Consider the following 22343-nt stretch of genomic DNA (forward strand, 5'->3'; position numbering starts at 1 on the left):
CTTCTTTCTGGAAGTGATTTACGTCATTTCTACTTAACTTCCTTGGTCAAAGCAGGTCTCCCAGCTGTGCCTAATGTCAGTGGGTGAAGTGCAATCCTATCCTGTCTCTGCCATAAGGAAAGAAAATCTAAAACATGGGTGAACTAGCAATAATAATAACTCTATATGATGTGTGTGTGTGTTTGTGTGCCTACTCTGCTTTGTTCCAGTAGAAATTAAGAAGGATTCATTGTTCAGTGACTCACAGGAGCTAGCTACTTGCTCAGCTTCCATACGAATAATGAAGAAATATCACTCAAACATATCCTTCTGTACTATTATGGCAGATTTTCAATAAACTGTTGTGCGATAAATTCAACAACCTTAGAAAGGATAACTAATGACTCAGGAAAGATAAAAAAAGCATTAAGGGAAACGATCAACTTTTATAAAATTACTGTCTCTAAATTTTATTTTGATGTAACCATCATATTTCAAGAATAAATAAAAATTACTCTTAGTTGGGATTTACTCGGAGAAATTTTTAAGCTTTTCATTCTTAACATATTATTGACAAAAGCATATCTTCCTTCTTAAATGTGTTTTCTTATACTTTGGGTCAAATATGTTTTTTGATGAGTTTGTTTACATAATATATTGAAGATAAAAGTAAATGTGATTTGTTTTAAAATGAGTTTTACAGCTCACTTTTCAGAAAAACACCATTTATACATTCCTTGCAATGAAATATATACCATTTTTGTAGTGATTGTGAAAACTTTTCTGAGTGTACCTGAATGTAATACATTGTTAATCACATTTGATTTATTGGGATAAAATAAAAGATACACAAAAGACAGTTATAATATAAATAGGAGCCACGTTTTTTTCATCAATTTATAGTTTCATGCAACAATCACCTTTGAAATTTTTATTATTTCAATTGTTTTTTATTTATTTTTTTTAAGAGATAGAGTCTTGCTGTGTTGCCCAGGCTGGAGTGCAGTGGCACCATCATAGCTGACTGCAGCCTTGAAGTCCTGGGCTCCAGGGACCCTTCTGTCTCAGTCTCCTGAATAACTGGGACTACAGGCATGTGCCACTGCACTCGGTATAGTCACCTTTTAAATATCCTCTATTTGTAGGACTCTCTGTGGGCCTTCAAAGATGGATAGTATATGACCCCTGCCTGCAGCAGTCTTGTAGTCTGGAGAATAACTTATATAAAATAAAATTGTGCTGCTATCATTAATGTATTTATAAGCCTCTAAGTAACTGGCTTTAATCTCTCTTTTAATAGATCTTAATATTAAATATTTTGTAGGTTATAAGACATCATGGAACTCTGTCTCCAGTGACTTTGCATTGGAACATAGACTCTGATCCTGATGGTGATCTCGCCTTCACCTCTGGCAACATCACATTTGAGATTGGGCAGACGAGCGCCAATATCACTGTGGAGATATTGCCTGATGAAGACCCAGAACTGGATAAGGCATTCTCTGTGTCAATCCTCAGTATTTCCAGTGGTTCTTTGGGAGCTCATACTAATGCCACATTAACAGTTTTGGCTAGTGATGATCCATATGGGGTATTCATTTTTTCTGAGAAAAACAGACCTGTTAAAGTTGAGGAAGCAACCCAGAACATCACATTATCAATAATAAGGTTGAAAGGCCTCATGGGAAAAGTCCTTGTCTCATATGCAACACTAGATGATATGGAAAAACCACCTTATTTTCCACCTAATTTAGCGAGAGCAACTCAAGGAAGAGACTATATACCAGCTTCTGGATTTGCTCTTTTTGGAGCTAATCAGAGTGAGGCAACAATAGCTATTTCAATTTTGGATGATGATGAGCCAGAAAGGTCCGAATCCGTCTTTATCGAACTACTGAACTCTACTTTAATAGCGAAAGTACAGAGTCGTTCAAGTAAGTATCCCTTAGTGTGTTATTATTATTATTAGCTATCAGAATCCTGAAACAATCAGTTTTAAATTTTATTTAATATAGAATTCTATAAAAAATAGTAAACTCTAACTTTGAAAGTGTCCTCTTACAACAGTTTACCTGTAAGGTAACTGGAAGCCAGACACATTTTTTTCTTAGAAATTATGTTTTAAAAGTCAGTAGAAAGTAAGATGAGAACTTTAAAATTATCTAGCACACACTATTATAACAGGGTTGACATAGTCTTGAGGCTGACTCTGATTTCTGGATGAGTGGATTCGTCCACTGGGGTTGCTGTAACAAACTGCCATAAACTGGGTGGCTTAGAAACAACAGAAATTTTTCCTTATAGTTCTGGAGGCTGGGAAGTGCCATGATTAAGATGCCAGCAGATTCAGTGTCTGGTGAGGGTCTGCTTCCTGGGTCTTGTGGAGGGTTGAGGGGTCTCTGTCTCTCTCAGGCCTCTTTTACATGGGCACTAACCCCATTTACAAGGGTCTCACCTCCTTAACCTAATCACCTTCAAAGGCTCCACCTCTTACTACTATCACCACAGAGATTAGAATTTAAATGTATGAATTTTGAGGCGGGAGGACACAAACCTTCAGACCATAGTAACAAAGTAGTTCAGTGACAGCATTAATTAAGAATGGGCAGTGCAGAACAGGTTTGTCAGGGAAGAAGGTGAAGTGGTTAAAGAGGCAGTAATTTAGAGTATGATGATTTGTAGCTGGTCTTTGAGGTCAAGGAACAAAATTAGTTTCCTACTCAATCTTGTAACTGAAGTGCTGTTTTGTTTTAATGGCACAGTGAACTAATTAGAAGAGGATCATTCTGTAGATTTCATCATTATCTGTTGTAATATTATGTAAAGTGATGATTAATTATACTCTAATGATTTTTTCCTTTTTGATAACTTTTCAACACATATTAGAATATTTCTGTAGGTAACTGTTCTTTTGTTATAAATTCTATAATAAAAATTTCTCTAGAATGTAAGATACAGTAGAGCAGGGACATTCTGTTTAGTTTATTTTTGAATCCTGAATGTCTAGATTAATGCTGGTGCATATTAAACAATACGTATTCTTAAATATAAATAGTAGGGCCGGGCGCGGTGGCTCACACCTGTAATCCTAGCTAGCACTTTGGGAGGCCGAGACAGGCAGATTGCCTGAGCTCAGGAGTTCAAGACCAGCCTGGGCAACATGGTGAAACCCCTTCTCTACTAAAATACAAAATAAATTAGCCGGGCATGGCAGTGTGTGCCTGTAGTCCCAGCTACTTGGGAGGCTGAGGCAGGAGAATAGCTTGAACTCAGGAAGCGGAGGTTGCGGTGAGCAAAGATGGTGCCACTGCACTCCAGCACTGCAGCCTGGGTGATAGAGTGAGACTCCATCTCTATAAATAAATAAATGAATAAAATAAATGGTAGAGGGAAAACCCCAAATGAGAATCCTATTTGGCTGATGGAATCTTGCTGAGGTTTCTTGATGACTCTTGGCCAGTTCTTAGAATTTTGATAGCTTTCTCTGTTCTATTTGGATCTTCTGTCTTTCAGTTCCAAATTCTCCACGTCTTGGGCCTAAGGTAGAAACTGTTGCACAACTAATTATCATTGCCAATGATGATGCATTTGGAACTCTTCAGCTCTCAGCACCAATTGTCCGAGTGGCAGAAAATCATGTTGGACCCATTATCAATGTGACTAGAACAGGAGGAGCATTTGCAGATGTCTCTGTGAAGTTTAAAGCTGTGCCAATAACTGCAATAGCTGGTAAGAAAAGACAACTAAAAAGCAGTACATACAGAGGTACATACACACAGAGGGACATGTATCCTTGATTAACAAAGCCTCTCGAAGTTGCAATTAGGATAATCAACTAGAAAGCTAGAAATACTCTTGTATCTTTTTCAAGGGACAAATCTAGAGTTTTTTTTTTTTTTTTTTTTTTGAGATGGAGTCTCGCTTGATTTTACAATTTTGTTTTGTTTTGTTTTGTTTTGAGATGGAGTCTTGCTCTGTCGCCCAGGCTGGAGTGCAGTGGTGTGATCTTGGCTCACTGCAACATCCGCCTCCCAGGTTCAAGCGATTCTCCTGCCTCAGCCTCCCGGGTAGCTGGGACTACAGGTGTGCGCCACCATGCCCAGCTAATTTTTGTATTTTTAGTAGAGATGGAGTTTTACCATGTTGGCCAGGATGGTCTTGATCTCTTGACCTCATGATCCGCCTACCTCGGCCTCCCAAAGTGCTGGTAGAGTTTTTATATATTTATGACACTGAACTTGTAGACTTTGCAAAAAGTTTTGGCCAAATTATCTATGAATTTAAAAGCTATGATGACCAAAATATGCACAAATCAATGAAAAGTAAACTGAGGAAAACACTGGTTTTCTCTGAGTGTACTCCTATTTTTGAAAGGAATTCACTTGTAAATGACTACTGAGGAATGCAGGGAAAATGGGCAGCTACATGCTTTCAGTGTTTGGCAACAGCTTTGTCTCTGGATCCCTTTATCTTACTTGCTTATTTATTTGTGAAGAGCAAGGAAGAGGCAATAGTTAGTATTAACTATTTTATATATAAGAAAATGACTTCTTTGCCAGATGTGTGTATAAGAAGACTGCCTACTTTGATAGTGCCGTCCCAGCATCCAGAGGGAGATTTGTCTGAGAACTATTCAATTAGAACCTTTCTAGCTTGCTTTCAGAGGAACAGGAATGTGAATGGATGGGACACTGTGCTTGATTTAAGAAAATAAATCATCTGGACATAATACTTGCTTGAAAAGACAATAAACCAGGCCCATCTAATACCTAACGGGTGTAGGCTGGGGTAGCTCTTAGGAATACCTGGCTGCCTGTAGAAGGCCTCACACACTGACAGATGGTGGGGATTGGTCAGTGTTCTAAGAAATTGTCCTCAGTCTTCACACGAAGGGCCCCTCCTTTCCCCACCCACCTTTTTTTAATTTTAATTTTAATTTTTTTCTCCTGCCATCCTGAGCAGTACTCAGTAGCGGCTTTCAATCTATGCAAGAAAGTCTTTTCATATCCAGCTGTATCATTGTTGATGCTAGCGTTTCCATATCTGTGCAATGGTATAATTTATCTCTCCAGTGACGTTACAATTCTAGGTCTGTTCTTTCTTCTAAAAGTACATATTTTTTTCTTGTAGTTAAGGGGGGCTATGTTGTAAGTAATTATTCTCTATTTATATAAATAGACCAAATATATGTATACATCTTTCTGAAAGTGAAGGAATGAACTTGAACACCCCTAGGAAGTCTTTTTCATTATTTTGTGACATTATCAAACCCATTTTGCTACTGAGAGGCATAAAGGTCTTCTTGCTTAGAATGAATGTAGTCAGTATCCTCAAAAAAGTATTTCCAAGTAGATCCATAAAGTTTGATACCTAATAGTTTTTCCCTAGTATATGGAATGTTTTGATCATATTTTAGAAGTCTTAGCATTTTACTTTTGGTCTTTTCAGGTGAAGATTATAGTATAGCTTCATCAGATGTGGTCTTGCTAGAAGGGGAAACCAGTAAAGCCGTGCCAATATATATCATTAATGATATCTATCCTGAACTGGAAGAATCTTTTCTTGTGCAACTGCTGAATGAAACAACAGGAGGAGCCAGACTAGGGGCTTTAACAGAGGCAGTCATTATTATTGAGGCCTCTGATGACCCCTATGGATTATTTGGTATGAAGACTAATTTGTGTCTCTCTTTGACTTGTCTGTATGTATAGATCATAGATAATGATCTTTTCTTTACTTTTAGAGACTCAGGATTGATCTGATCATGTTTTCTTTCTTAACCTGCTGTTACTGACATATAGGACATCTGTACACAGTCATTGACAGTGGTTAGTGATTGTTTAAAAAAGAAATTAAATCAGTCTCTTAGCATAGATGGAGAAGTCACAGACTATTGGCCTTAGGGTGTGACCTGGCTCCTATATGTGTTTTGTGAGTCTTAGGCATTTCTTTAGAAAAATAATTTAATTTATAGAAATTTACACCAAAATTTGGATTTCTGGGCTTTCTTGATAAATAGGAAATGTGGCAATATCAAGTTCCTTTTCCTGCATAACATCAGTCATGGGAACCAAATAGCAACTGCCCCTCTGGAGCAGGCTTGCACTGTGCAATCAGCTTCTGTGCTCACTGGACCTGTCACTCATGTCTGGTATAGACTTGAGCCCTATGGGCTTTGTGGTTTCTACTTCTATCACAGTGAAAAATAATTTGGAAATTTTGGCAGGGCAGACCAATTTGTTTCACAGCGTGTTACTCTGGTTTTTGTGGGTTATAGCTACTTAGATTGCTTAGGGGGAAAGAGAATCCACTGTAGGATGGTGCTTGGTTAACTGTTATCTCTGTTTCACTTTGTATTTGAAATGAACTCTGCTCTGTCTACCCTTCAGGTTTTCAGATTACTAAACTTATTGTAGAGGAACCTGAGTTTAACTCAGTGAAGGTAAACCTGCCAATAATTCGAAATTCTGGGACACTCGGCAATGTTACTGTTCAGTGGGTTGCCACCATTAATGGACAGCTTGCTACTGGCGACCTGCGAGTTGTCTCAGGTAATGTGACCTTTGCCCCTGGGGAAACCATTCAAACCTTGTTGTTAGAGGTCCTGGCTGACGACGTTCCGGAGATTGAAGAGGTGAGAGGACTGGCTAGTATAGAATGACACTGTAAATCATACCTTATCTATAGTGACTAGAACAGATGGCCGTTGTGACATTTTGGAGAGGATGTCAAATAAATTATTCCTGCAAGAATGTTCAAACTATGCTAGTGTGAAAGTGATCCTTACAGTTGACAAAAGCAGGAATATTCTAGAAATAGATTGCATACATATGCCAGTTTACTACTATAAGACTTTTTTGTACAATTACATTGCATTATTCAACATTTTGGTTAAAAGGTTAAATAACATATGTATATGTATACATATATATGTCATAATTTATAATACATTTGTTCTGTATAAACTCTTTTTTCTTTTTTTTTTCTTTTTTTTTTTTTGAGATGGAGTTTTGCACTTGTCACCCAGGCTGGAGGGCAGTGGCACGATCTCGGCTCACTGCAACCTATACTTCCCAGGTTTAAGGGATTCTCCTGCCTCAGCCTTCTGAGTAGCTGGGATTACAGGCGCACGCCACCATGGTTGGCTAATTTTTGTATTTTTAGTAGAGACGGAGTTTCACCGTGTTGGCTAGGCTGGTCTCGAATTCCTGACCTCAGGTGATCCACCTGCCTCAGCCTCCCAAAGTGCTGGGATTACAAGCATGAGCCAATGTGCCCGGCTTGTTCTGTATAAACTCTTAACTTATATTTATACTCCCTTTTGGCTTGGGTGTGAGCCAGTCAATCTTAAGTATTATTGTGGTTTTTCATTCATTCATTCATCCATCCACTTATTCTTCAACCATTTTTGAGAATTTACTATATGAAAAATACCATGTGAGATACATCTTCCTGATATTTCCTTTTCCTGATGAAGCAGCAAGGTAGCAAATATAAGTACAGTATCAGTGGAAAAGTTAATCACTAACATACATTGGCTGAAGATAATTTTACTGTATGAAATTCAAGTATTATTAACATTTAGATCTCATTACTTTTGATAGCATTTATTCTTTAATAGTATAAAATTTTATAGAAGTTCATAAAATTTATTTTGAATGCTAATTGTGCCATTTTTCACTTCTAAAATATTCATTAGCACATAAAAAACACTTCTGTTTTTTTCTCTCTAAATTTAGGTGGCATTACAGTATGTTTTTGTTTTAAATTTTGTCGAATAATTTTATTTAAGATAATGGGAGAAATAAACATAGTATATTAACTCTCCATTAAAATGTATATTTCAGATTTTTTTTAAAAAGGTATAGGACGTAAAAGTCCTATTGTTGAAATGGTAAACATAAACAGGGATATTAAAATTGAGTCACATGATTATATAACAATATTAAGGAGTTTAAACAGCCTGTATGTCTTATATATAACTAGGTTCTATTATTAAATGTTGATGGTGGGTTATTCTGTTACATGCTGGGTTTGTAAGTGTAATTGGGGGAGTTTCTTTTAGTCCATTTATATTTCATTCCATTTTGTTCTTGTACTTGTATGTATATGTTTGATTTTTTTCCCTTGAATCATTTTTATTCTAATTTCAGAACTGTGATGCTGTATTTTTAGGTTATCCAAGTGCAACTAACTGATGCCTCTGGTGGAGGTACTGTTGGGTTAGATCGAATTGCAAATATTATTATTCCTGCCAATGATAATCCTTATGGTACAGTAGCCTTTGCTCAGACGGTTTATCGTGTTCAAGAGCCTCTGGAAAGAAGTTCCTGTGCTAATATAACTGTCAGGCGAAGGTATATGAGATAGCTACTTGCATCTGTGGGAGTGATGAGAGTTGTGGGGTGGTGGGGAAGGATACCTTGCACAGTTAAATCATTTAGGTTTTGTGGTTTTTTCTATGCCATAAATTATTTTATAGGTTATTTTAATTTGTTAATTGAATTATGCTTATTAGTATAAAGGGCCTTTCATTTATCATACCTATTGTTAGTGAAATGGGTAATAAATTTTACATCACTGGGCTCTCTAACCACAGAAATGCATTGCTCTAATCTGTAATTTGTTACAATTAGTACTTAAATATAACTGGCTTTTAAATTAAAGAACATTTGTATGATGTATGAAGGAGTTGATTTCCAGGTCTGTTTTTTCTTGCTTTTTTTTTCTTTTTTTGTGAGGCAGCATTGGGCTCACTGAGCTCCTTCAGAAATAGAAAACAGGATCTTGGGAACTTGTGACAAGTACAGTCATCCCTCTGGTATCCACAGGGGATTGATTGCAGGGTCCTTGGATATAACAAAATCCTTGGATGCTCCTCTTTAATATAAAGTGGTGTAAAATATAAAATTTGCATATAACCTATGCACAGCCATCCGTATACTTTAAATCATCTCTAGATTACTTATAATACCTAATACAATGTAAATGCTATGTAAATAGTTGCTATACTGGACTGGTTTTTAAAGTTTGTATTTAAAAAATTTTTTTTTTCTGAATATTTTTGATCTGCGGTCTTGAATCCACAGATGTAGGACCTGTGGATAGGGAGGGCTGACTGTTACTACATTTCCTCAAAATGTAGTCAAGTTTGTTATCATTGTTACTTTGTTTCAGTTAAGTATAGCAATAAAAATTAACTTAGTAATTTTGTTTTGAAACCCTGAATTTGCATACCTTGGAAAATATTTTCATAGCTTGGTTAAAAATAAATATTGTTTGATTGAAAATTAGCAAGGTTTCCTCACAGGAGAAGACAAAATGTTGGGAGACAAGTGTAATTAAGAAACAGGATTGTGTTTGTACTACGACTTTAAACTTTTTTTAAAAAATTAAAAACCACAATCAGCATTCCTCTTCTGTATGTGTAATTACTTTGAGCGCTTAACCTATCTTTTAATTGTCACTCCACATTTTAGCGGAGGGAACTTTGGTCGGCTGTTGTTGTTCTACAGTACTTCTGACATTGATGTAGTGGCTCTGGCAATGGAGGAAGGTCAAGATTTACTGTCCTACTATGAATCACCAATTCAAGGAGTGCCTGACCCACTTTGGAGAACTTGGGTGAATGTCTCTGCCGTGGGGGAGCCCCAATATACCTGTGCCACTTTGTGCCTTAAGGAACAAGCTTGCTCAGCGTTTTCATTTTTCAGTGCTTCTGAGGGTCCCCAGTGTTTCTGGATGACATCATGGATCAGCCCAGCTGTCAACAATTCAGACTTCTGGACCTACAGGAAAAACATGACCAGGGTAGCATCTCTTTTTAGTGGTCAGGCTGTGGCTGGGAGTGACTATGAGCCTGTGACAAGGCAATGGGCCATAATGCAGGAAGGTGATGAATTTGCAAATCTCACAGTGTCTGTTCTTCCTGATGATTTCCCGGAGATGGATGAGAGTTTTCTAATTTCTCTCCTTGAAGTTCACCTCATGAACATTTCAGCCAGTTTGAAAAATCAGCCAACCATAGGACAGCCAAATACTTCTACAGTTGTCATAGCACTAAATGGTGATGCCTTTGGAGTGTTTGTGATCTACAGTATTAGTCCCAATACTTCCGAAGATGGCTTATTTGTTGAAGTTCAGGAGCAGCCCCAAACCTTGGTGGAGCTGATGATACACAGGACAGGGGGCAGCTTAGGTCAAGTGGCAGTCGAATGGCATGTTGTTGGTGGAACAGCTACTGAAGGTTTAGATTTTATAGGTGCTGGAGAGATTCTGACCTTTGCTGAAGGTGAGCAATGGTTCTAAATGAATTTCAGTTGCCCCTGGTAAAGTCATCATAGTGCATTTTTATGATAAAATTTATAAGAATTCTTACTGGGTACATTCTTGCTAATATATAAAAATGTAGTTTGGCTTTAGAAAAAATAGAAGGTAATTGGCTTGTTAATGTTTGACATGACATACATAGACTGACATGACTGTACATACATATCTTTTTAGTTTAAAAAATAGATTTTCCGGGAATGTGTGAATTTCATCCCTTTATGTTTGATAGTAGTGTCTTTAACAAAGCACAGAGGAAACTATAAGGCAAGTTCTAATTTTGTAAGGGAAATTTTAATAATGAACCATGTACCTACAACCATACATGTTGGTAAGAAGCAGTGGTAGCTAGGAAAATGAGTATTAATTGATAAACATTTTCATATGCACTAGACAAATCAGGAAATATCATCAGAGAAAATTATTTGTAAGTAAAAGTAGCATAAACTTTGGTGACTGCATTTATATTACATTAATCCTAGTGATCAATTTATAGTACTGTTCCTACACTTGCGATCACTTGTAAATTTTCATAAACAATATACTGATATTTTACATGATCAGCTAATTAGAATTAGGATCAGATTGGTTCTTTTTCAGGACTGGTTGACTCCTGTGCTATTTAAAATTGGGAAAGTTAGTATGTTTAAAATAGTTTTCTTTGGGTGTGGGAAATGTATCTTTACAGAGATTATTGATTACATCCTCATTTGGGCAATTATATATTCCACAAAATTTTTTAAAACATAGTGCTTTTCTGGTTGAAAAAGTAATGTATACTCTAAAAACCTCAGAATATACAACAAAATGCAGGAAAGAAACTTTATTCATAATTCTATATTTTAGAACAATCCATTATATTTGTTGTTTAACTTTTTAAGGCATATACTTTTTTTTGGAAACTAATTAGAGGTCATGGTACATATGTAATATGCTTTTTGAAACATATAATACTCATTATGTTTTAGAGTAAATTTTAAAAATTGTATAAAATATTTTAATTATGGTTATTTTCTAGTCAGTGATTTGAGGATTTAGTGGGATATGATATGCTTGACAGAAGATAGGAACAGGTTAGTAATTGGTAACTTTTCTATTTCAAAAGGAATAACGAAAATGTAACAAGGAGGGAGTGGAAATGAAAATATAAAGTTAGATTTTTCCAGTGGTTTTGTTAACTACAAAGAAAGTTATATATAAAGAAATAGCATTATATAAATTACTATTACCATGAATTATAACCTTAGCATCACACAAAATGGACTGTTTTATAGCTCTTGCTAACTTAGATTCTTAGATAATGCAGACTCTCTTAAAGCAATCTTGACACTGCTGTATTGATGAAAATGCAGCAGGGTCACAAAAGAGAGAACATGCATTTAATCTCCTTTCTCCTTTTCCCTGCCTTTTCTTTTCCCACTCTTTCATTCTCTCTCCAGAAAGTGGGGAGAAAATAGAATAGGGGACACCTTAGGCTGAACGGCAGAAAGTATTGGATTTAGGGACATTCTGTGGTGCCCTATCTACTAGATCAAATTGCAAAGTAGATTGCTTGGACTTTTGTTGCTGTCACTTGTCCCTTTGAGTTCCTCTTTTGTTTTCTTCCTTCATTGCACTACTTCCTGGAGACTGGTACTTGATGCTGTCATCTCATCTCATCAGTTACTCAAAGATGCATCTCATTTAGACTGGTTCTTTTGCTCAGAATTTGACATCCCTTTTTAGTTCCTCGTTTTGACCACCATTCCCTAAGTGTTCCTGGTTTTTCAGGAAGGTATTGTGTTGATATCTGATTAAAATTATCACAGTAATGCCAGAATGAGAATGAGACTCCACTTTCCTAAAGGGAGTTGTTTCTAAACAGGATACCTTTGAAGCTCTTTTCCTAGCTAGGTCACTGTTCTTGGCTAATAACCAGGAAGTAAAGCCATGATTCTTTGAAACAATTCTACCTTTTAACTTTCCCATAATTCAAAATGTCCTTCTCCACAATCTGTCTTCATTAATGAAATCTTACCGTGTTTGATATGTGAAAAGATATATATATATATAATTAAAATTTGCTTATGTTGCCCATGATATGGAACTGTTGTAATTCACTCATATTTTTACTTAACTTTTAAAAATAGAAATTATTTTGGGCCTTTCTGAGTTCTCTGTGTTGGTAATTTTGTTACTTTGGTTTTTATTCCATTGATGTTTTTATAGGTGAAACCAAAAAGACAGTTATTTTAACCATCTTGGATGACTCTGAACCAGAGGATGATGAAAGTATCATAGTTAGTTTGGTGTACACTGAAGGTGGAAGTAGAATTTTGCCAAGCTCCGACACTGTTAGAGTGAACATTTTGGCCAATGACAATGTGGCAGGAATTGTTAGCTTTCAGACAGCTTCCAGATCTGTTATAGGTCATGAAGGTGGGTTCCTTTTTTTGTTAAGCATATTCATTTTCTTTTCTATGGATGTCGTCTTTTGTCTAGTGCTTTAAAACTTCTGATATTTTTTCCCTTTCATTATTTTGTTGAACTGTGTGTATGTTAATCTGCATAGAACTTCTTTGGGAGAAGGCTTTATAATGAACTGTTTAGCCAGATTTAGGAGCCTTGCAAACCAATACTATGTTCTAGCTTGCCATTCTCTACTGGTATGATTTTAAGGAAGTTAAACCTGAAATGCTTAGTTTTACCATTTGTTAAATGATTCAAAATATTACTTAATAGGTTTCTTTGTGAGGATTAAGTGAGCTAATAAAGGTAAAGTGCTTAGCGTAGTTCCTGGCAAGTATAGTGTATGCCCAAGGGTAGCTGTTGTTATCAAACAGTGAAACATTGGCAACCGGTTAAAAACAAGTAATAGTTTGTCATCAGTGAATATTTTAGCCTGGATTTTATATTGTGTTTGTATATTTTATGAACAAATTGCCAAACCTTATAAAATGTCTTTTTTTCCTTAAAAAACAGTAATTTTCTTGAATTCTTAGTTAATATTTTACATCATATGTAGGGTTTTGCATAAAGGGGCTAATTTTTGTGTGTTTAAAACAGAACGGTGTTTTTGTCTTCGAGTAAGCCTGTTTTGGGCTAAATAGGTATTGATAGCCTGTGTTTCATTACATAGTTTATCTGGAATTAAAAAAATAATTTTACCTTGAATAGTTAATAAATGAAAAGGATATAGATTATGTACTTGGACATCTATTTAATAGATGAGAAAACAAATTGAGACATAGAGAGATTAAAAGACTTGACAGTGTCAGATGGTTAGTGGCTGTGCCAGAAACAGAATGTATTTTACTGTATTACCTTTTCCCTTACTGTACTTCCAACTTGCAAGTTTATTTATCCATGCAAATATTCGAGCCATTTTCAGTACTCTACTTTTATTGATGGTTTGGAATTGCATGTTGTCATAGCAGTAATGAGTAAAAGTGACTAATTCCATAAATCTAACCTAAAGACAGATCATCAACTATCAAAAAGTTATTTGTAACATAATACAGAGTTACTGCAGGAATAGTTAATAATAGTGACAACAGTAACACTTATGGAGTGTTTTCTGTGTGGCAGAAACTGCACCTTCATTATTTCACTTAAGTTTAACAGCAGTCCTATGAAATAGGTATAATCGTATACACCAGATTTTCATACAAGGAAACTGAATTTGAGAGAGACTAAATAGCAACAATTATTCAGTGGTAGTGCTTATGCCCAGCTGTGTCAAATCCAAAGCCCATGCTATATAGGGCACCTAGTGAGGAGAGACTTTGTTTTGCTTGAACTCGCGTCTGCTGCAGAACCTGGCAATGCAGGGACTTTTGGTAAATATTTGAAGTTATTTGAGTTGGAAGCATAATGAATTTGAGCAGCAGTGCCTGTGTGAGGGAAGGAAATTAGTGAGAGAACCTGACTCTGTCTCAGGTTAAAGGTGGACATTGGTTAAAGATGATAGCTGAAATCTGGAAAATGAATATGATGATTTTTGTGGACAGAGGGAAAAAAAGCAAATTATCGGAATGGAACCATGCAGAACATCAGACTAAGGTGCTGGGAAAGAAAAATTACCCAAGAGGAGAGAGAAGCCTTTGCTGGAGAGGCAGGGAGAAACCAGGGAGAGAGTGTGTTTTCAATCAGTTACTAACTAACATGGTCAAAAAGGGGAGTTAGATATCGAATGGGCCAAATAAAACAGTAGCAATGGTAGATGAATTTTAAAGGAGGATTGGGGATAGGAAGCAAATATCTAAGGATGACAAACGTAGAGGTCTTCAGGGGGTCCTCCTCAGTGTGGCTTTCAGGAGGCCGCCTGTTCAGTGTTTGCTTCTGGTCTGTGACAAGAGGACTGGAAACTCTTGTAACAATTTCACTTTGCTGTGATCTCCAAAAGCAGTATCTATGGGCTGGTATTTTGTATGTTTTTTTTTCGTTTGTGTTAGTTTTTTGCTATTTAACTTATCTAGTCATTTATTTTATTCTGTTTTGTAAGAGGGTCAGCCTCTGATGGATTAAGGCAAACAAAACAAAACAAAACACAAAGCCCTGTCCTTCACAGCAGGAAGTTTTGAGAAGCACTGCTTATTGGCTGTGACAGCAAGGAGAGGAGAAACATTGGATAAAACAGATGACAGGGGAGCATTTGGGATTTGTTTTGTTTTGTTGAAGAAATATGGGGAAGAAAAAGAGAATCAAAGTGTTAGTGGTATGGAAGGTACAAACAAGAGCTGAGATCAGGAAAGGATAGATGAGATTTAAGGAGGGACTTAGAGCTAGACTAGGCATGCGCTTTTCAGCAGTATGATGAAATCTCTTTTCTAAGGAATACAAAACAATTTGGATGTCTAGGATCAATTTAATTAATTTTAACTGCAGGGCCACTAATGTTGTGAAAGTGCATCCTATGAGCCTGGATGGTGGTGCTAGTGATGAGTTGGAGGGCTCTGAAGACACTGAGGCCCTCCTGCTGGGTACCACAACGTCTTGGAGAAACTGCAGACATGAACACCTGCAGTCTCTTTGGCCCAGATGAACTTCACCTGAAAACAATATTGTGGCCTCGTCAGTTTCCAACAGCTAATTATCTGCAGGAGAGGCAGAGAGGAAAGATTAGTAATTAAAATAATTAAAATAAATGGTCCAAAGGTGTTATTGGTTAAAAATCTGTTTTAGCATATCAATCTAAAACACCAAATTGCTTTTATTGCTGGCATGAGTGCTCCCTAGATTTTTTACATTTTCTACATAAAGGTTGGAGTCAATTTCTATTTTTTGCTTACTTTTTTCTCTTCATTCCTAAGCCTTTTCCTAGATTATAAATTATTTTTTCAAAAACATATTAAGCCACAATAGTTCAGTATTTTGTGTATGCTTTATATTACCATGAAAATTGCACAGAGAAATGTGTATCATGATGAGTTTATGAAAGTGAATTAATGAAAACATCATGGTGATTCTTCAGAGATAACCGCTAAACAAATGGGGTAAAAATAATTGTGCCATGTGAGCTTTTAACAGTGTTAACATTGCTTTTGGCCTAGTGTTGGAGTTTCATTTGTGTGATTAGATTTACAGTGTGGACTATGCTGAACTTCTGGCTCTAGAATGCATTTTTGATTCATGGGAGGAATTGCCATAGTCTCTAACAATGCATTGAATTCTGTAGAATCCTATTTCTACATTTTGTCCTAATGCAGCTGGAGAGCTGCCCAGTGGTAAATATTACTTTCTTTCCAATGTAATGGACAGAATTTAGAAACATGGGACAATGGATTTTACTGTGGTTGCACACTGGGTATAAATGTGCTCTTTATAAATCTGTGCTAGGTGTTTCTCTCAGTCACCCAACTGAGCAGCATCATAATCATTATGTCATGTTCGATGGATTTTAAATTTTTTCTTCTCTTAGGGACAGCGTGAATCTTTTTTACACAAAGATTTGAACAAGAAATGTGATTCTTTAAAGAAATATATAGAACTGCTCTACTGGAAACACTCAACTTTTTCTTAACTGTTCTTATTGACAATCTGTGCTTCACATTATTCATATTCCTATAATTGTTTTATCCCATTTTCTTTTTTATTATAGAGGGCAGTTTGGATAGTGTACGTATGTCATGTATACACGAATCTATTAAAATATATTTTCTGTATTTTGGTTTTCCATTAGTTTTATGTACATTGTAGTTGGTGTTTATCTTTGTAAAAAGAATTCTGGTCTTGAAAATAAGTGTCTAAAACACTTAGGTTTATTAAAATGCATTCTTCATTCATATTCTTTATCTGCATTAGGTTAGTCCTAGACACCATATAATAGATCTGCTTTAGAGTTGAAATATGTCACTAACTTTTGGTAAACTCTGGATTTCGTATCAAGATGATCGTCCGGTTATGTAGTCAGACACTTTGTTAGGTAAAGGTTCTTCTGCCTTTCATCTTGGGAAAAAACTAGAAGGCTATTGAGTATCTAGTAAAGTCTTTATCATCTAAAAATAACATACTCTCAAGACTTTTCTTCTGTCTTTTCCCTTAAATTTGGAAGGCTAAGCACTTATTTTTAAGTTTTTCATTTTCCTGTGACTGTTTGACTTTTCATCCTGGCAGAAGGTATCTTTCTGATATGTCCAGTCATTTTTTCTAGGAGGCATTTTAAATGGACCTGGCTCTTGGGAGTCTGCAATAAAGAGACAGAATACATACCTCCCTTTTGATTATTGCTTAGAAAAAATTTCACACTATTCTTGCTGTTGACATGATACATTTTCACTAGGCTTACAAGATTATATGTTTAAGAAATACTTCATTTATCTTTTATTTATGTGCTTCTCTATGTGCGTGTGTGTGCGCATGTGTTTGTGTATATGTGTGTTTGTGTGTATCATACTTCAAATTATATTTTTGCAGTATTTTCTTGCAAGTTACTTTCATAGTAACTTTTTAAATTTTCAGAGGGGATATTGATGAAGTAGTATTAGACTTTGAGTGTTTTTACATGTATTAAGTTTGTCTGAATATTTTACTTTCTTTTCTCCTAAGCATTTTATTTTTACTTTTACCTAAAAATGATGTATTTATTCCCAAATCTCTATGTCTAAACTTGCAACTGCAATTTTATTATTGTGATTATAGATTACCCTTCAACATGGAAATTTTTTGACCTGCATTTTGTTTTCTTGCCATTTGTGTTCTCTTTGCACTTTAGTACTTCATTAAACTTCCATAATTTTCTTTCTGAACCATTAACAAATTTTGTGATTTGAAAAGTTTGAAAACCACGACTCTTTTTGAAAGAGTCACCAGACAACACTCTAGGTGAAATAGCTTAATAACTTCACGGATTTTCCTATGCTTTTTAGTAATAAATTTTTGTTTTTCAATATTCCAAACTTGCTCTATTAGAAATTCTATATATTGTACAATAGAGAGACACCAGAGTTTCATAGTAGTGTCTATATTTTGTTCACAAGTTTTACAAATACAAAATTTTTAAATGGTATGCTAGCAACGGCTGACTATACGTAGTCTTTCATTTTCATCCCAATCTTTGGACAATCCGATCTAGAAATTCCTGTGCTTTTAAAAGATAAATCTAAGACATAGTCTACTAATGTAATGGTAACTAAATTTTTTTTGTATTGACACACTTAAAATGTGTTTTAAGAAGTGAGCTTGCAGTGAGCGGAGATCGCAACACTGCACTCCAGCCTGGGTGACAGAGCGAGACTCCGTGTCAAAAAAAAAAAAAAAAAAAAAGAATTCTTTCTAATGCTTTTGTTTATATTATCCACTCTCCCTAAAATATTCATTTTGTTAAAATTGTGTTTAAATTTAGTATGAAAAATTATTTTGTGTTTTTAAATTGAAATTAAGATAGTCTCTAAATTAATTAATTCATAGTATTTTAAGAAATCTTCCTATAAGAAATATTTGTTGTCTTCAGAAATAAAAAATGTGGCAGTTTAAAAAATACTGGAAAACGGTGTTTAAATTTTATTGCTTTATTTCTACTTTTTAAAAAATGTTTGAAGATATTACTTATATACACAAAAGTTACTTGGATAGCTAACTGAACTAAAGCTAACTAAAAGTGACATTTTTAGTGAATGTTTGTGGTTTTTAACTATATGTCTATGCTATACAATTTGATTAAGGATGTTGTCTTCTAAATCTTTTTAAACATCATTCTATCTTTGCATAATAATAATTTTTTAGTGATACAGTTCATTGGTATTTCTTAGCTGTGTTCATCATCATATAAAGCTAGTGAATTGAGCATACTTTCAACAAGTCATATGGCCATTAGCACGCTCCCTAACAGCTTACTTTATGCTTTTAGCAATTTGAAAGACATGTTACGATTTTCTTCACTTTTGTAAAGTATTATATGGAGATAAAAGCCAGGAATAGAAGAGATCTAAAATGTCTCCATCATCCAGGAAGGATAACTGTAACTTTGGCAAAGTTACAGATGTTGATGTACAGATTTGACATCTTTCCTTTGTATTTCTTTTTATAAAACAAAATCATTGATGGTATATGTAAGTTACAACTAAAGAAATGTGATTTTCAGGTATTTGCAAGCATTTTTATGCATGCATTGTGTAAAATCACATTGCATATTAGTGTAAGGATTTGTGCCCTTTTGAAAAGTGAAGGAAGAATTTACTTGTGTTACTATCATGAGGACTTTATTATTTTCTTTACAGAACACTTATGTTCTGGTGCATGTTTTGGAGTGTATAAAAGTTTGTGTTTCCCATTTTAGCATGTGCTTTTGTAACTTTTACATATTGAATTTCCTGAAGTTCTACTAAATTGAAGTATTCAGAAGTGGGATAATAAACAATAAGCATGTATAAAGCTTCTAGAAAATTCAAAACAAAACAGCTTTGTAATGTTCTTGGGAAAGGTGCTGTAATAGTTGCATGCTTGGGATTTGGGTTTTGTTGAGTTCAAATGTGAAGTTTATTTTCCATTAAGCATTTATCAATTTACACATTTTACTTGCAGGAGAAATTTTACAATTCCATGTGATAAGAACTTTCCCTGGTCGAGGAAATGTTACTGTTAACTGGAAAATTATTGGGCAAAATCTAGAACTCAATTTTGCTAACTTTAGTGGACAACTCTTCTTTCCTGAGGTAATACTGCAAAGAAAAGTCGATCACAAATATCTAGAAAGAATGGTATATTTTGAGGAAAATGGGATAGAAAAGCAGCACTATTGTAGTTATTATCTTTCTCTCTTCTCCAGACCTACTTCGTATGAATTCTTTGATGATGTATTTAATTGTTTTTATCTTCCTTCCCGTTGCCTCAATATTAAGCCAAGCCAATATTACCCTCTGCCTTGAGTAGTACATTGGACTTTTAATGACTAGTGTCCCTGCAGCACTTGTATTCTTTTCTCTGCTCCAGTTTTTTCTATTCACCATTGTTGTAGAAACCTCCCCAACTTTGTGCTTTGAGATTTCCAATAGTGCTACATTGCTCAGTGAATAAGATTTACGTTCATTAGCTCAGCATTCAAGATCTTCCACAATTAGCCCCTGTCTGCTTGGAGATTAGGTTCCCATGAGTCAGTGGTTTTTATTTATTTATTTTTAAGCCACAGAACTTTTGTTTCAATGAAAATATGTTTGCCTACCCAATTTATAAGGTGAATAAAAATAAAGCAGGAGATAGTTCATATTCAATAACGACAGATGGATTGATTTCTTTCTGTATGACATAGGGGTCATTGAATACAACATTGTTTGTGCATTTGTTGGATGACAACATTCCTGAGGAGAAAGAAGTATACCAAGTCATTCTGTATGATGTCAGGACACAAGGTAATTCAGAATTTAATTTTAATTTTTTTGGTATATTCTTTTTGTAAAAGAAAGAAAATTGTTGTTATCTCTGTATTCAACAATTAGATGCATACCAATTTTTAAAATGTTACTTTATTATGTGTCCCCTAGAAATGTTAGATCTAAAAAACATTAGCACCATATGGGAATACTTATCTTTATAGACTAGGGAAAAAAACCCTGAAACGTTTTGCTAAATGGTTACTTACAGAACAAAATTCATTTCCGAAGGTAGAATTTTTTTGAAATTAATTTGAGACTTACAAGCCAATTTGAATTTTGGACCAATTATATGGATAAATCAAATTTAGTCTTTTTTTTTTTGCGACAGGGTCTCACTCTGTTGCCAGGCTGGAGTGCAGTGGCACAATCTCAGTTCACTGCAGCCTCCGCCTCCCAGGTTCAAGCGATTCTCCTGCCTCAGTCTTCCGAGTAGCTGGGACTACAGGCGTGCATCACCACACCCAGCTAATTTTTGTATTTTAGTAGAGACGGGGTTTCACCATGTTGGCCAGGATGATCTCAATCTCTTGATCTTGTGATCCGCCTGCCTCGCCCTCCCAAAGTGCTGGGATTACAGGCGTGAGCCACCACACCTGGCCCAAATTGAGTCATTTTTAAGCAAATTATCTGGGTACTTTCCTCAGTTTCTATTCAATTTCTACAATTCTGATAACCAGTAATAATGACAGTAATATGTGAAGTGAAGAAATTCATGATCTTCCACCTGAAAGAAAAATGGAATGTGGCTTTTGTTAACCTGAAGATTTGTTAGAGAATAGAACACTTTTGATTACCTTAATGTTTCAGAGACTGAGGTTATGTTTCCAGTGATTAAAAGCTAATGCCAAATCACTGTTAGATTCCTCCCTGACATTTTTAGGAGTTCCACCAGCTGGAATCGCCCTGCTTGATCCTCAAGGATATGCAGCTGTCCTCACAGTAGAAGCCAGTGATGAACCACATGGAGTTTTAAATTTTGCTCTTTCATCAAGATTTGTGTTACTACAAGAGGCTAACATAACTATTCAGCTTTTCATCAACAGAGAATTTGGATCTCTAGGTTTGTGTTACTCTAGAATGAATGGGGTTTCCAGGCAAGTGCTTACTAATATTCTACTTGTGTGGATGAAAGCCATTGCTAAAATCAGGGACAGGAGAAAATATTTCTTCATTCAGGACAGAACTTTATAACTCTTTATTTTTTGAAAAGATTAAAGGAATTATCTATTTTCACAGAAATGCTAATGTAATTAATATAACATTTCAGCAGCATACAGTAATTTAGGCTGTCTGTGGGTCTACTAATCTACGCTGGGCTTGGCCATGGGTGGCTCTATTCCATATGTCTGTCACTCTTCTCCGGGAACCAATGGTAGCACGAAAAACCAAGTGAAAATGTGTCCGGAATTAGTGGGTTCTTGGTCTCCCTGACTTCAAGAATGAAGCCGCGGACCCTTGCGGTGAGTGTTACAGTTCTTAAAGGTGGCGTGTCCGGAGTTTGTTCCTTCTGATGTTCAGATGTGTTCGGAGTTTCTTCCTTCTGGTGGGTTCGTGGTCTCGCTGGCTCAGGAGTGAAGCTGCAGACCTTCACAGTGAGTGTTACAGCTCTTAAGGAGGCGCGTCTGGAGTTGTTCGTTCCTCCCGGTGGGCTTGTGGTCTCGCTGGCTTCAGGAGTGAAGCTGCAGACCTTCACAGTGAGTGTTACAGTTCATAAAGGCAGTGTGGACCCAAAGAGTGAGCAGTAGCAAGATTTATTGCAAAGAGCGAAAGAACAAAGCTGCCACAGTGTGGAAGGGGACCCGAGCGGGTTGCCATTGCTGGCTCGGGCAGCCTGCTTTTATTCTCTTATCTGGCCCACGTCCTGCTGATTGGTAGAGCCGAGTGGTCTGTTTTGACAGGGCGCTGATGTGCGTTTACCATTCCTGAGCTAGATATAAAAGTTCTCCACATCCCCATCAGATCAGTTAGATACAGAGTATCGACACAAACGTTCTCCAAGGCCCCACCAGAGCAGCTAGATACAGAGTGTCGATTGGTGCATTCACAAACCCTGAGCTAGACACAGGGTGCTGATTGGTGTATTTACAATCCCTGAGCTAGACATAAAGGTTCCCCACATCTCCACCAGACTCAGGAGCTCAGCTGGCTTCACCCAGTGGATCCCGCACGGGGGCTGCAGGTGGAGCTGCC

At 36.0% G+C, this 22343-nt stretch overlaps 1 protein-coding gene across 6 annotated transcripts in view; it reads left to right on the top strand.

Moving 5' to 3' along the window:
* Positions 1 to 22343, top strand: part of ADGRV1 (adhesion G protein-coupled receptor V1) — a 598696-nt gene that overhangs the window by 115707 nt on the left and 460646 nt on the right. For all 6 annotated transcript variants that reach the window (XM_055297968.2, XM_063612214.1, XM_063612213.1 and 3 more), the window contains 10 exons: positions 1304 to 1913; positions 3493 to 3708; positions 5428 to 5643; positions 6369 to 6613; positions 8155 to 8336; positions 9459 to 10270; positions 12514 to 12723; positions 19306 to 19436; positions 20030 to 20129; positions 21034 to 21213. In XM_055297968.2, coding sequence (XP_055153943.1) covers positions 1304 to 1913; positions 3493 to 3708; positions 5428 to 5643; positions 6369 to 6613; positions 8155 to 8336; positions 9459 to 10270; positions 12514 to 12723; positions 19306 to 19436; positions 20030 to 20129; positions 21034 to 21213 — 2902 coding nt within the window. The remainder of the gene's footprint in view (positions 1 to 1303; positions 1914 to 3492; positions 3709 to 5427; positions 5644 to 6368; positions 6614 to 8154; positions 8337 to 9458; positions 10271 to 12513; positions 12724 to 19305; positions 19437 to 20029; positions 20130 to 21033; positions 21214 to 22343) is intronic.

This window comes from Symphalangus syndactylus, chromosome 11, assembly GCF_028878055.3.
Source record: "Symphalangus syndactylus isolate Jambi chromosome 11, NHGRI_mSymSyn1-v2.1_pri, whole genome shotgun sequence".
Lineage (NCBI taxonomy): Eukaryota > Metazoa > Chordata > Mammalia > Primates > Hylobatidae > Symphalangus > Symphalangus syndactylus.